A 16,676-nucleotide genomic window follows, 5' to 3' on the forward strand; every position below is an offset into this window, starting at 1 on the left:
ATCAAAATATTGGAGTTTCAGCTTCAGCATCAGTCCTTCCAATAAATGTTCAGGACTGACTTCTTCTAGGATTGACTGATTTGCTCTCCTTGCATACTACGATTTCTAACATTTTATTTATTTCAGTGCTAAATAGGTGAATATCCACTTTTGTGATGAGCCTATGAGTTTCTCAATCTGAATAACATAACAGACAAAAGGATCACCTTTGAAAATGTTTGCCCTTCTGAAATTTATACTACTTAGATGGCTTCATGTCACCACTACTTTAGGTTAAACAGTTTACATATATAAAACAATTTCTTGTTTGAATATGAAGTGATTCTTTCTTTCTTTCTTTCTTTCTTTTTGCAATTTTCAAGCCCTTTCCAGTACTGGGATGAATTTACACAGAAGTAAAGTCATATTTTATAGGGACAGATTGTACCAGCTGGAAAGGGCCTTAGAGATAGTCTAGCTGAAACCTCTATTTAACTTCAGGGAACCTGAGGGATAGAAAGGCAGAGTGATGTGTTAAATTTAGAGTGGACTTGCTGTCTGGTCCGTAGTATGTTTGTACCTAAAGAGAGAGATGTCCAGGGAGGTTAAACGTTGCTGCCTCTGGCTATAACACAGAACCTCTACTTCCTGGTGTACTGAACATTATTACTGCATGATTTATAATGAATATACTTGTTCACCCCATAACTAGTATGCCGCTATCTGTCCTCTATTTAGACATTTACCTAAATCTAACATTGTTTTTGCCATATTTATACTTCGTTATTTCAGTGGCAAGGATGAAGGACGAGGTTAAGACATATGACTAAAATAGTAACACATGACACACTCATTGATAAATTGCATTTGGACAGTGATATTTACCATCACACTTTGCACTGGTTGTGTGAGAAGAATGTGGTGCTGAAAGATTAAATGGGAAAAGAATGAAGACTATTGAGATAGAGTGTTAATATATTATATTAGTAGACCAATAATTAATGGCAAAACACTGAAATCATGGGCTTCCCTTGTGGCTCAGCTGGTAAAGAATTCGCCTGCAATATGGGAGACCTGGGTTTGATCCCTGGGTTAGGAAGATCCCCTGGAGAAGGGAAAGGCTACCCACTCATGGATTCTGGCCTGGAGAATTCCATGGACTGTTTAGTCCATGAGGTGGCAAAGAGTCAGACACGACTGAGCATCTTTCACTCACTCATTGACACCATATTTTGTCTGACTTTAATATATTCCAGCAATGTTTTCTGCCATGTTACTCCTCATAAGAAAACAGTTCAAAAGAAGTTTGAGTAAATTAATAAAGTATACCAGAAATAGAAACCTATAAACCTTTTATATTATAGAATAGCTATCTTACGGTGTTTTTACCATGAGAACTCTTCTTAACATGCCATAATGTTTTACAAATACCACCATGAGTAACAAAGGAATTTCATAGGTTTTATTTTTTCATTCTATAATATTTTTACACAAGGACATTTTACAATGGCAGCTGGAAAATTTAAGACCATCCGAAGCTTTTAACTTTACACTTTTAATGTGTAAATGAGTGTTCTTCAGTAGTTTATGATATTTCAAATATATGATTGGATTGCAGCCTAGCTTTCTCAGCAAACTGATTCAAGGTTTTAGCCTTCAGGAAGCCATATCAAAGTCAGATATAATAGTAAAATATCAAGAAGTTATAGTTTTTTACTTGTAGTGCAATTAACAGATACATATATCTTTATTAGAATATTATCTTAGTGTCCACAACAATTTTATGCACCTTCCAAAAAACTGTTGTGTATATACATACAATATGTATACACTGTTGTGAGATATGTGTCTATGTGTGTATGTGTGTTAAGGTATTTAACAAATCTTCAGTTAATTTTGGGTTATCTAGATATAAGTAATAGTCAAAAAATGTTGCCTACTATTTTTTAGATAAATTCATACTTATTTATTTTATATCCCAGGCAAAATTCAGTGCTTGGTTAACAAGGATGGAATGCTCAGTTCGTTAGCAAAGAATGCTCACAAACAGGGTGATACAAAGCAACACCTTAAAGGTGATTGTAAACCATAGAGAGGTGGGCATTTAACCAGGGTTGACAATGAGGAAGAAGGAAAGAAAATTGTCTTGGAAGAAGTGCAGAAGAATTGATAGCTGATAACAACAGCACTATATTGTACTTTAACAAGTAGACAGCTCTTTTGTATGTCTTTATAATCTAATCTTTAGATATCTTATTTTTATCTAACTTTATTCAAATGTAATTGGCTAATTCCATGTGTAATTATAAGTGCACAACGTGATATCTGTATACATTGTGAGATGGTTACCACAGTAAGGTTGATTAACACCTTCTTGGCCCCACAGTTTCCCATTCTGAGTGTGTGTATAGTGAGGGCAGTTAAGAGCTACATTTTTTTCTGCAAATTTCTCAAGTTTTCATTATTGTTAACTAGAGTCACCATATACATTTAGATCCCCCTAAATTATTCATCAAATAACAAAGTTTGCACAGTTTTACCAATATCACCGATTTCCCCTACCTTTCGGGCCCTAGCAACATTCAGCTCATTCTGTTTGTATGAATTTCATCTCTTTTTTTTTTGACTGTAGCACTCAGCTTGCCGGGATCTTAGTTCCCTGATCAGGGATCAAACTGGACCCAGTTAGTGAAAGCATTGAGTTCTAATCACTGGGCTGCCAGGTAATTTCTGAATTTGACTTTTTATTTCTACATATATGTGAGATCATATAGTACTTGTCTCCCTCTGTATTAATATTTCACTTAGCACATGGCCTCACACTTCTTCCATATTGTAGCAAGCATGACTTCTAAAAGACATGGACATATACACTTCACTTCAGTTCGGCTCAGTCGCTCAGTTGTGTCCAACTCTTTGTGATCCCATGGACTGCAGCACGCCAGGCCTTCCCGTCCATCACCAATGCCTGAAGTTTACTTAAACTCAAGTTCATTGAGTCGGTGATGCCACTTCAAGATCTGAATAACTGTCAGATCCTCTGACCTTTTCATTTCCCAGATTGAACCTTTTTAAAATTTGACTGAATATCTCTATCAAAAGTAGCTTTCCTTTTTGACTAGTTTTAGATATTTTTGTTTTGAAATTATAGCCCTTTATTTTTTATTTTGTGATGAATTTGAGGCCAATTATGAATTACTTGGCTGGTTTTTAAATTTGTTTTTAGTACTAACTTCAGTAGTGCATAAGCTATAAGATCTATAATAATATATAAAAAGGATGCAGGCTCAAAGATCACTGAGTAAATGCACAATAAATCTTAGTGCAATTGAAAACAATGCTTGAATTAAACAATGAACAAAAATAACTACAATGGAAAAGACAGAAACCTTTTTCACATAGACAAAGTGCCATATATATATGTATATATATATATATATACATATATATACACACATACATATAATAATTATATATATTACATTTATATATATATATGTATGTATTATAGATACACATACACACACACATATATATATATATATAAATCCTTAAAGCATTATGAAACATGACATGTGTGGGGGAAACAAAATTAGGATTTAATACAAATATCACTTTAAGAATTTGAGAAATTATTCTCATGTATCCTATCTTTTAATTTTAGTAAATCAGCAATCAATATATTATATGAATGCATATATGTACACAAATGCCTAATACAGATAACTAAAACCATTTATTTTTCAATTTTTCCAGGGCCTGTTTTACATCTTTGTTTCTTAGGCTGTAAATCAGAGGATTTAACATAGGAATCACAAGAGTGTAAAACAATGAGGTCATTTTGTCTTCATCTAGAGAGTATGAAGAACTCGGCCTGAAATACATAAAGAGCAGAGTTCCCTGGAAAATTGCCACAGCAGTTAGGTGGGAGGTACAGGTGGAGAAAGCTTTGAACCTCCCTTCAGCAGAGTGGATCTTCAAGACTGATAGGATGATATAACAATAAGAGACAAGGACTCCTGAAATGGAGCTTAATTCAATAAAGCCAAAAATCATGAATATCACTAACTCATTGACCTGTGTGTCTGAGCAAGATATCAACAGGAGAGGAGGAACATCACATAAAAAGTGGTTAATCTCATTTGACCCACAGAAGCATAAGCGGAAGGCTAATGTTGTGTTTATCAAAGCATCTGTCACCCCCACCAGGTAAACCCCCGCCATGAGCAGGGAGCACAGCCTGCTGGACATGCTGACCGCATAGAGCAAGGGGCTGCTGACGGCCTTGTACCGGTCATAGGCCATCACTGCCAGCAGGAGACACTCAGAATCTACAAAGGTACAGAGAACCAAGAATTGCAGAGCACAGCCATAGGCGGGGATTGATTTGATCTTGGCGAATAGGTCCACCAGCATCTTAGGGCCAATGGCTGTGGAATAGCAGAGGTCACAGAAGGAGAGGTGGCTGAGGAAAAAGTACATGGGTGTGTGCAGCTGGGGATCCATCCTAATCAGAGTTATCATTCCAAGATTTGCCAGAAGGTTGATGAGATAAACAAGGAGAAACATTGTAAATAGGATCACTTTGTTCTTAGTGTTATCAGTAATTCCCAAGAAAATAAATTCAGTAAAGGAGGAGCAATTCTCTCTTTCCATTCTTCTTAGATCTTGTGTAAGCTTTTGAGAAGGTTACCAAGAAAATCACATATGCATGTTTAATGCTTCTGCACGTCTAAAAAAAAAAAAAAAAATCATAAGGCAGAGCATTTTTTCCTTAATTGTCTTTTTATACTTAGAAAATAATCCAGTCTTGTACCTACTCTTTAAAGAGGCATAACTATCCATTCTGCAATAATAAAAGGCATCTGAGGAAGATGTTTGAGAATGTTTCAAGTCAATCTAGATGCCATTCATGAGGTTGCTACTTCTAAAATCTCTTCTCTGACCCTTATTTTCCTTATATCAGAGAGTAGAGCTGGTTGATATTACCTTTCTTCAATTCTTTAAAACCACATGGAAGAGACACCAATATTAGCAAAACCAGATTCTAAGACTTTGGACTGAGCTTTTGCTTTGTTTAAAAATATTCACTTGAATACAAAAGAAAAAAAAATGATTACTAGTTTTTTTTTTTCTTTTCTTTTTTTTTTAATTTTTTTTTTTTTTTTTTTTTTTTTTTGATTACTAGTTTTTGTCTCTCCAAAAAGCATGAATGGTTTAAGAGTGTTCTTCTTAGTTCCAGAAACAGTGAGTATATCACTGACTAGTAATAATAAATATCATTATGTTACTGGTTTTAACTTATCTTCTGCTTAGCATTTGGGGAGACATGAAATATGTTATTACTGACCTGCTTTCTAGAAATTTGTTATTGCTTTCGCATAATGCTCATTACCTCTTTGTGGAGAGGTTACTGTCTAGGATGACTCTTGTGGATGAAAAGAGCTAAAAGGAAGTGAAAATAACAGAATGTACCACATATATTTGCATCACTTTAAATGCAATGGAGAGTCATTTTAAATGACTCTCAATTTAATTGAGTGTAAATTAGATGACGGACAATAAATGTTTCTAAAATGCAAAGACCTTGCTCTCTCTGTTGTATTTATGTGTATGCCTGTGTATATATGTTAATGTAAATGAAAGCAGTGGACTTTTTCTTTAGACCTAAGTAAATATAGTGTGTGGTCTACATGGAGGTGGATTTGTACATGTTTTTGTTTTTATTGTGATAACTATGCTATAAAACAAAGCACACCTTAATTTTTTTGTTTCTATAAAACAAAACACCTTAAATTCATGTACAGTCGCTCAGTGAAAAAAGGAGCAAAGACTTTTATGTGAGTCAACAGAAAAATAAATTTATGAATGTTAATAGGTTCACACAGATGCTTCCAATGTTGTGAAGAAAATATTATTTCTGCCATTAAATGCAGATTTTAGTGAGTAGGTAGGCATAAAGTCCTTCATTTACAAACTTTTATTCCCCTCCCCTCCCCCCCCACACTTTAAATATTTTCTCTTATTTTTCTTAAGTTAGGATCTGGAAACGTACCTGGAAAGAGCAGGTCTTAGGGAGCTCAACAGTAATGAGCATTTGGTCTTTTATTTCACAAGGTATATTGGGACTTAAATCCCTGTGCTACGGCCCTTAGGCTTTAGTGTTATTCAAACACTTCATTAATTATATTTCTGCTCCTGTATATTCCCCTGGCATGGAAGACATGGCTAGATAGTGTCTGACTCAATGGACGTTAATTTGAGCTAACTCTGGGAGACAGTGGAGGACAGAGGAGCCTGGTGCGCTGCCATCCCTGAGGATGCAAAGAGTCAGACGGGCTTTGAAACAGAACCACCACCTCAACATTCCCCTGCGAATTCAGGAACAGCTTAGTAGAAGCTGAGTGTTTGGGCTTCATTACTGTGTCCAACTTGCTCTATGGAAGGAAGGGTACCGCAAACGATTTGTATGTTGTGTGTCAGCTACCCGGAAACTATCTCCTCCTTCCCTAGTCAAAGAGGAAACTTAGAGTGAAATTCTAAAAGGTCCCCCTTCATCCAACTCTTTGTGATTGTTCATTGTGTTTTTGAAATATTCTCCTTCACTACCTCATGTCGGAATATTGCACTTTGATCATATTTTTATCTTGAAATCTAATAAACTTTTATCTTGAAATATAATCCTATGTCATAAAATCATCCTTCTAATGTATACAGTTCTTTGATTTTGTGCACTTTCAAGTTTGCTCACTCATTACTGCTGTCTAGTTCCAGAACATCTTCATCAGTCCAAGAAGAAATCTACGCCTACTAGTTCTCACTCTCCCTTCCTCCCTCTGGAGCCTGGAGATTGCTAATCTACGTTCTGATACTATGCGTTTTCCTATTATTGGCCTTGCCTATAAGGAGAATCATGCAGTGTGTGTGTGTGTGTGTGTGTGTGTGTGTGTGTGTGTGAGTGCGTGTGTTTCCCATCAGGTTTATTTTCTGCGGTAAAATATTTTCAAGTTTCATCCATGTTGTTACATGTGTTAGAATTTTGTTTCATTATGTGGCTGAATAGCGTTTCATGTTACGGATATAATACACTTTGCCAATCCATTTTTCAGAAGATGAACACTGGCTTGCTTCAACTTTTCAGCTGATAGGAATAACAACACTATAAACATCCTGTCAATCCCTTTCAAGACTGCCGGGACCAGCCGGAAGATTTCAGCGAGCAACACGACGCGTTCCTTTAGGCTAAGAAATAAAGACACAGAATAGATGGGGTTGAGAGGATCACTGCAGTCAGCGGTGATTCTTTATTTCTCAGGGTTACATTTATACTAAACCAAGAAGAGAATCTTAAGAAGAGAAAATATTTTTCCATAAACATCACTTTGAGATAACAATCACCAGAACTCTCTGATAACACCAAAGGCATCCCGTTTATCTTAAGGGTGGTCGTGAAAGGCTTATCCATCTGCGTCATGTGTGCATTCAAGGCTTACAAATGTTCTTTAAGATTAACTTAGATAATAAGTTCCAGAGAGGGGTGGTGGGACAGAGAGCTATGTCTGTGAACAGACCCTTGAGGATCAAGGCAGCTCCCAGAGCCAGCCTTTCGGTTCAGGCCGCTCCCCGAAGCTCCCCCTCTTTTATTTAATAAAATGACGTGCCTGATTTTTATAGCGCAGATAATTATTGTGTAGGGTAGCCTTGATGTCCCACAACTCAGTAATGAATTTCTTTATAATACAATGTATAATGCACACCAAAAGTGCAAACACTAGGAGCACAGCCACGACCCCCGAAAAAAGGTGCCAAACTGTAGTTACAGAGGGAAAATTGGAAAACAAACTGTTAACAAACTCTTCAACATTTTTTGCCAAATCCATACTAGCCCAAGGAGCATTTTCTATATCAAGAATTTCCTGATGAAGTTGTATTAGATCTAAGGAAATGTTTTCATTATACCAAATTCCATTTAAATGTAATTTTATCTTATTCCAAGGGGTCTCAGTATTATTATAAACTTTTGGCGTAACACAAATCCAACGATAGTTAGCATGACATCTAATCTTGGTTCTTAGCTTTAACCCTTGTACCTCTTCCCCCAAAAATCTTACTGCATCATAAAGCGCATTTAGTCTATCCTCCAACTTTCTATCTATATCTTCTTGAATTCCTAAAGCTTTAAAAGTATTTTTTGCTAAATCGTCTACAATGCTAGCAGTATGCACAGATTGAGCTAAAGATACAGAAGCAGTAATAGCAGAAGCAATTAAAGTTACAAGCGTTGCTATTCCTAGAATTATTAATCCTCTCCCCCTTCGTGGCCTATCAAGGGCTGTACTCATCTTATTCCACAGCTCAAGCCCTGACTCCTCATACCAAAATCAGTGAGGTTCACAGGCATCATGATGAAGGGCAGTTGTTTGACTATCAGAGCCCCAAAATTATTTTTCGTACCTCTTATACAATTAGTCAGGGTACAGTTGAAACAATGAACATGATATAGACTAGCATTTTTAGAAAGAGTCACAGAGCCAACAAGGATCATAAAGGGATAGGGTACACAGGCCTGAGGATAATCCAAGTCTCATTCCACCAAAGCGCTCTCCAGGATCGTACTCCTTTGGTCTTCTCTCCGGTCTGCAAAAGGGACCCATCTGTTCCGAAAGCGGCCAACAACTTCCATATCTCGGTCTGGTACACCATAGTACCACCAAGATTCTAAATTATGGCTGCAAGTTGTCTGCTGCCTTCCTTTCCGGGGTTCCTGTTGGAGTCTGGCGACCAATCCCAAAGGGAATGTGTGTCATTAGTAATAGAATATACAGTAGCAGTCTCATCTCTACAAAGTTTCCATGGCACAGCTATATATCGCCTTTTACCCCTAGGCCACAAAATGGAATGTCTTTAGGTCCAGTTCCATTGACTCGTCGTGCATATCCTGTGGATTTTGTAGTGCTAGGAATATCCACTATCCAATTACGGTCATGGTCATCATCATAAGCAAAGTATCCTGCATCTGTAACAGTAAGACATCCTGAAACATTATGATTTCGGAAAAAACACATTGGTAATTGTGAAGAGGATCCAGTATAAGAAATACTAGCACTTTGAAGAGAGATGTGCTTATCAGAGAAGCCTCCTAATAAGATTGTATCATTTACATACACGGGAACAAAGTTCATTTCCCACCCAACTGGTTGTAATAATGGAGGATCAGGAACATATGCCCAAAAGACATCAGCATTCATGGAACTTATCTGGTTTAAAAGAAGTAATAGAGAAATCAATATATTAGTAGGCGAAGCAGTGGGAAGATTCAGAGAATTCTCACACGCCATTTGCAACAGCGCCTGTATCTGCTGGGCTGTTGGTAGCGGGGCCGTCTCCTGGATCGTAAGTTCCACCAGCGATCGCCTCCGCCGTGCGTACCAAACTTTCCGGGAGCCAGCGCGGCGCTTCGGCATTCTGTGGGAAAACACAAACTTGAACTCTCCCCCATATTAGAACTGGATCCGGCCCATGCCATCTGCCCTCCAGCGGGTCCTTCCACCTGACCAATGGCCGAGCCTTTTTATTATCATAGTGCCAAAAACGTTGAGCTGCTGATTTGCCATCTCGGTCAAGGCTTAAAAAATTCAAAACAAACAAAGCATGACTAAGAAGATTGTTAGGTGTAATAGCATACAAACTCCCCCTTTTTAATTTTTTCAGTTGGTGCTGAAGGGTTTGATGTGCCCGCTCAACAATTTCTTGGCCCTGTGGATTATATGGAATACCACTCTTATGCACAATTTGTAATTGGGCACAGAAGCCTTGAAAATTGCAACCAGTATATCCAGGGCCATTGTCTGTTTTGATGCATTTAGGTAGGCCCATAGCAGAAAAGCTCCGTAAGCAATGCTGAAAACAATGCTTATTAGCCTCTCCAGGTTGAAGTGTGGCCATGAGGAAACCAGAAAAGGTATCGACAGTAACGTGCACATGTTTTAATTTACCAAAATCAGGGATGTGAGTAACATACATTTGCCATAGATCATTAGGGAGCAAGCCTCGAGGGTTGACCCCATATGTTGGGAGCACAAAAAATTGTGGGCAAGTAGGACAAGCTTTTACAATTTGACGAGCGGCTTCCCGAGAAATTCCAAATTGCAGCCGTAAAGAATTGCTATTCTGATGGTGTATTGCATGAGAGGCCTGTGCCGCAGAGATAGGGGTTAAGGAAGAATAACATACCATACGGGTGGCTTCATCTGCCAGAGCATTCCCGGCCGTTAAAGGTCCAGGAAGGGCAGTGTGAGCACGTATGTGCCAAAAAAAAGCAAGGATGAGTTGGGCTCGAATGAGATTCTGAATTTTCAAAAACAAGGTCTGAATAGAGGGCTTTGCAGCTCCAATGAGGGGTACTGTTTCAATGACTGAGAGAGCTCTGACAACATAATGACTGTCAGAGTATAAATTAAAACTTTGAGGAACACGTTGTAGAGCCTGGAGTACTGCAGAAAGCTCTACTTCTTGAGCTGATGAATATGAGGTTTGACAATAATAAGATTCATTTTCAATCACCAAACTGGCCATGCCATTGGAAGATCCATCAGTAAAGACAGTTGTCCCCTTTTCCAAAGGGCATTGCTGCACGACTTTTGGAAAAATAAACTGATGCAGCTGTGCAAATTGTAGCAATTTATTAGCAGGAAAATGTTGGTTAATCTCCCCTGCATACTGTGCAAGGGCAATTGCCCAATCATCAGAAAATTGAGAGAGCCATAGTTGCTGTTCAATTGAAAAGGGAATACAGATAAAGTGGGGATCTCTCCCCAAATAAGTCACAGATTCCTGTCTACCTTTTGCTATTACTTTGGCCACAAGAATATGATAAGGACTTAACACCCGTAGGGGAGAAACTGGCAGGTAAATCCACCTTAGAGGGTTATCTTGAAACAGGACACCGGTAGGTGAATGTTCTGAGGCAAGGATATAAAGTCCCCAAGGCCTTTCATAGTCACAGTAACTGGAATGCTGCTGTGATAAGGCAGTTTCCACTTTCTGAAGAGCTCGCTCTCCAGCTTCTGTAAGGCTGCGTGGGGAGGTAGGATTATTATCCCCCTTTAAGATATCAAAAAGAGGCTTTAATTTGTATGTAGCAAGATGTAGATAGGGTCTAATCCAATTAATGTCCCCGAGCAATTTGAAAATCATTAAGTGTTTTCAGATTATCCCTTCGTAAAGCAATGGGCTGAACTCCAAATGTTTCCCTTTCTAAACGAAAGCCAAGATAGGAATAAGGAGGAAAGGATTGCACCTTTTCTTTGTCTATTTTAAGCCCTGCAGCCTTCAAAGTTGGTTCATGAAGGCATAAGCTGCTAACAGATGTTCTTCTTCAAAATGTGCCAGCAGTATATCATCCATGTAATGCAAAATGTAAACATCAGAGTATTTTACTCGAGTCTCTTCTAATGCTGCTGCAACAAATTTTTGACATAAATTCGGACTATTAGCCATACCTTGAGGCAAAACTTTCCATTGATAGTGGCGCATTGGTTGAGAGAAATTAACAGATGGAACACTAAAGGCAAATCGAGGACAGTCTTGAGGTGCCAAGGAAATAGTATAGAAACAATCCTTTAAATCTAAGATTATTATGTGGGCATTCCTAGGAATAGCCATGGGAGAAGGCAATCCTGGTTGAAAAGTTCCCATGACTTCCATAGTTTCATTAAACTTTCACAGATCCTGCAAAAGCCTCCATTTCCCAGATTTTTTCTTAATAACAAAAATGGGCGAATTCCAAGGTGAATTAGACTGTTCACTATGTCCGAATTCCAACTGTTCCTGCACCAGTTGTTGGGTAGCGTCAATTTTCTCTTTGGAAACGGGCCACTGATCAACCCACACAGGCTCCTCAGACTTCCAAGTAATAGGATCTGCGTGAATTACAGGAGGATCAGAGGTCTCTTCTAAAAATACCCAAGTCCACTTCTTTTTGGTAACCTTTTTGTCTGAACAGGCACAACAGTTCCCTGATTATTTCTTCCAAGTCCCGAGGTGGGAAGAAGCCCTTGATCTAAAAGCTGATTACTAACCTGTTCACTGGGACTGTATAAATATACTCCCATATGGGTCATAACATCTCGTCCCCACAAATTTACAGGGAGGTTTGGGAGGATATAAGGTCTAATGTCCCCTTCATGACCCTCATGGTCAGTCCAATGTCACAGCTCTGTACTTTGTTCAGGGTTACTAGTTTGACCAATTCCCTGCAATGTTGATATAGCTATCTGTTTAGGCCATGGCTGGCCCCTCACCCAGTTTCCCGACTGCGAGGGAAGTGGGTTGCCCTGGACATCAATTTTGGATTTACAATCTTTTGCCCAATGTCTTCCTTTTTTACATCTAGGGCATAAATTAGGAGTTTTAATATTCCCCGAATTGGCTCGTTGGGGGCAAAAGGCGGCACGATGTCCAGGCTGGCCACAAACAAAACAGCCAGCATTTTCTCTACTAGGTAATCCTCGTTTATTTTTTATCTGCTGTTGATATAGCACTTCTTTTATGCTTTTACCTTGTAAAGCTGCAGCCAGGGTAATACCCTGAATATAGGAAGGTCCAATATCAGCACATATACGAATGTAGTCTGATAGGCCCCCCTTTTTTTTGTACGGTCTAAGCGCAGACTGACAGGCAGAATTTGCATTTTTATAGGCTAATTGTTTAGTAAGCACCATTCCAGCCTGTTCATCAGCCATAATCTTACCTACTGTTTCAAGAAGATGAGCCACAAAATCTTGATATGGTTAATCAGGCCCCTGAAGAATTTTTGAAAGATCATCAGTCTTATTATTAGAACAAGGGAGCTTTTTCCAAGCCTGCCGAGCAGCATTAGAAATTTGAGCATATGCTCAAGGCAAATAATTTAACTGAGTATTCCTAGCCTGATAAGCTCCTTCCCCTATCAACATCTCATATGTAGTATTAATTCCTTGTTGCTGGTTTAATTCAGCTATAAGGCCACATTGTTCCATAAATTCTGATTTCCACAATAAATAGTCCCCTCCTGTTAAGCAAGCTCTCGCTATTTGTTTCCAATCACAAGGTGGCAGATTTTGGCCTCCTAAATTCTCTATCATAGCCTGGGTGAAGGGAGCCGTGGGGCCGTATTGTGCACAGGCAATTTTTGATTCTTTTAGTTGTTTGAAAGGTAAAGCTTCATAATACCGTTGGTTTTCATGCTCGAATACCGGGAAAGCAGCGGAGAATCCATGAACAGCTTCTCCAGCTCTTTGGGCCTGTTGCATAGCTTTTTGCAAGGGGGACAAACTGTGTGATTCATGAGCTATAGCTAATGAATTTTCAGGTTTGGAAATAGGCGGAGGATCTAATCCAGCAATAACTGAGGGTGCGTAAGCAGGAGGCGCAGTAGAGATTGCACCAGCACCTTCATCCCTACCTTCCCTTTTTATTTCTTCCTTGATTGTTATTAAGAATTGCTGCATGAGTGCCTCCAGGCTCTTTGTCGGAGGGGCAGCTGCTGCCTGCACATTCGAATCATCAGTTACAAGTAATTCCCAATGATCATCCTTATGGTAAGCAGCTGCCTGTTCCTCTAAACTTTCCTCATCCTTTGGAGTCAACGTTCCCTCATTTTCCTTCAAAGGTTTGGCAGATTCTAATTCAAAGGTTGTGGGTCCTTTTCCTTCAGGAGTAGCATGAACTTTGGGAGTAGCATAAATTGGATCTTCGGGTGGGAGCATGGGTTTTAATTTTCTCCCTTCCTCATGTTCAAAATCAAGGCAGTCTCTTATTAAAGACCATAATGAAAATGTCTCCACAGGAACCTTATTAGGTCCATGGAGAGTATAATATGTTTGAATCTGTTTCCCTATCTTTTTCCATATCTCTAAACTCATAGTCCCTTCCTCCGGAAACCAGGGACATACTTCCTCAACAAAACTGAGAAAAGTCTGCAATTTTGATTTAGTAACTTGTATTCCCCGATCCTTCAACATTATCTGTAACATATGCACAAACAACTGACGACTATGATCTTGCCCCATAGTTTATACTCTCGACAATAAACCTTCCTGCCCCTCAATATTCAAGTATACACACTCTTACTTACCTTAATAGTTTCAACGGGCAGCGGCCGCAAGGAACTTTCGTTGAGCCCCACGCTGGGCGCCACTTGCCGGGTCCGCCGGAAGATTTCAGCGAGCAACACGGCGCGTTCCTTTAGGCTAAGAAATAAAGACACAGGACAGACGGGGTCGAGAGGATCGCTGCAGTCAGCGGTGATTCTTTATTTCTCAAGGTTACATTTATACTAAACCAAGAAGAGAATCTTAAGAAGAGAAAATATTTTTCCATAAACATCACTTTGAGATAACAATCACCAGAACTCTCTGATAACACCAAAGGCATCCCGTTTATCTTAAGGGTGGTCGTGAAAGGCTTATCCACCTGCGTCATGTGTGCATTCAAGGCTTACAAATGTTCTTTAAGATTAGCTTAGATAATAAATTCCAGAGAGGGGTGGTGGGACAGAGAGCTATGTCTGTGAACAGACCCTTGAGGATCAAGGCAGCTCCCAGAGCCAGCCTTTCGGTTCAGGCCGCTCCCCGCACAAGACGGCCCTCATTACCAAATATTAGCTTTTTCCCATTCTCCAATTACATATCATCCAAGGACATTTCACTGATTTTGTGACTTCATCACATTGTCTAAATAGTGCACTCTTTTCTGAATTATGTTTATTTGTTTAAGATTTCTTTTTTGCTACATTAAAGGCCACAGGAATAAAATCAATGGTTGTTTTGCATTTCTTAAACTACATGGTACTAGGATTTGTAAAGGTAGTGGTTTCTAAATATTTATTGTTATGCATTTTTCACTATCAAATGAAGAACAGAGAATAATAACAAGGATAAAAACATACTTGCTTTGGGAATTTTTCTATGAATATAGATCATATGAGTGAAGATGTCTCATTTTAAAAATTGTGCACAGTGACGATTTTTTCTAAGTCAACAGAGTTCTATTATTTTTCTTAAAATAATTTGTTTAATATTATTTATATTAGTTGTATACAAAACTAGAAAAATATCTTGGACATTACACTTTTATGTCCTCCTTAAGTCCTTCCAAACAGACAGCAATGGAATTCTCCATACTCCAAAAATAAGATCTACCATCTTGGTATCTGGTGTGATACCTGGTGTGAAAACTAAGGTCACAGAAAGTAAAATAATGTCGTAAGTAGATGGTTGTTTGTGGAACTCAAAGAGACAAAGAAAGATGTTTAACCAGGGTTGAGAATGAGGAAAAAGGAAAGGAAATTACCTTAGATGATATGACACAGTGTTGATAGCTGATAATGACAGCGAAATAATGTACTTTACCAAGGCTCTTCCCATTGCTCTTTGTAACCTAACTTTCAACTTCTTTTCTTCTTTTTTCCCTGATTTATTCAGATATAACTGTCAAACAGCATTTACATTCATTAGATATACACAGTGATGATTTGATATACGTATATATTGTGAAATGATTACCACACTAAAATTGGTTAACACATTCATCACCTCACATAGTTACCATTGTAGTGTGTGTGTGGTGAGAACACTTAAAATCTACTTTTGCAGCTAATTTCAGTTTATAATAGGGTATGGTTAACTAGACTCACCATGTATATTAGATTCCCAGAACTTATTCATCAAATGTAGTAACAAAAAGCTTGCGCACTTTGAATAGCATCACCCATTTCTCCCACCTTCCAACTCCTAGCAACCAATACTCTTCTTTCTGCTCCTATGAGTTCATTCTACCTTTTTAGAGTCCACATCTACATGAGATCACACAGTACTAGTTTTTCTCTGACTGACATATTTTACTTAGATTAGCATCCTTGAGATTATCCCATGTTGCAGAAAGCATGACATCTTTACTGCTAAAGACATGGGGTTCTCTACTTCAAGTCCTGTCCAATAGTCACATCCTCTGACTGCTATCTTTTCATCACCTAACATGAATCTTTCTTAGATATGAGACTGAATATCTTCATCCAAAGATGCTTTTACTTTACACTAGTTTTAGATACTTTCCTTTTGGATTTACAGCACTCAGCTTTTTATTCCATGATGATTTTTATATGAATTTATTTAGTTTAATTGGAGGCTAATTACTTTACAATATTGTAGTGGTTTTGCCATACATTGACATGGATCCACCACGGGTATACATGTGTTCCCCATCCATGATGACTTCAAGCCTAATTATAACTTACTTGACAGTTTAGTTCATTATTGTCTAATACTAGCACCAACTTAAATTCATTAATATAGAATCTAAAAAAAAATGTACTATAATATATAAAGAATCTAAGTGGGAGAAGATTGATCAGTACATGCATAATGTCTTAGTGAAATTGAAATAATGTTTGAATGGAAAATTGCTCCAGAAATAGCACAATTAGAAATATCAAAAGCTTTTTCAAAAATAACAAGTGCCATATAGAAAATCTGGCCTCATACTAATCATAACATGTGAGGGGAACTGCAATATCTCTTAAGAGCAGGGTTTAATACAAATAATTATTCATTTAGGAATCTGAAAAAATGATGCTTCTCATTTATCATGTCATATAATTTTCATTAAGCAATTATTATATGTGTGTAGTCATATGTACAGATATATAATAAAATTTT

At 38.1% G+C, this 16,676-nt stretch overlaps 1 protein-coding gene across 1 annotated transcript; it reads right to left on the reverse strand.

The window, feature by feature from the left end:
• Positions 1-3,705: 3,705 nt before the first annotated feature.
• On the reverse strand, positions 3,706-4,635 carry LOC136174848 (olfactory receptor 5W2-like). The gene has a single exon (XM_065945108.1). The coding sequence runs from the start codon at positions 4,633-4,635 to the stop codon at positions 3,706-3,708; it is 930 nt and encodes a 309-aa protein (XP_065801180.1).
• Between the last annotated feature and the right edge of the window lie 12,041 nt (positions 4,636-16,676).

The sequence above is a fragment of the Muntiacus reevesi genome, chromosome 9 (genome assembly GCF_963930625.1).
Source record: "Muntiacus reevesi chromosome 9, mMunRee1.1, whole genome shotgun sequence".
In the NCBI taxonomy this organism is placed as follows: domain Eukaryota; kingdom Metazoa; phylum Chordata; class Mammalia; order Artiodactyla; family Cervidae; genus Muntiacus; species Muntiacus reevesi.

What these genes read in the sequence shown, in the direction of transcription:
- LOC136174848 (XM_065945108.1), bottom strand. Translation starts at nt 4,635, where the DNA reads ATGGAAAGAGAGAATTGCTCCTCCTTTACTGAATTTATTTTCTTGGGA.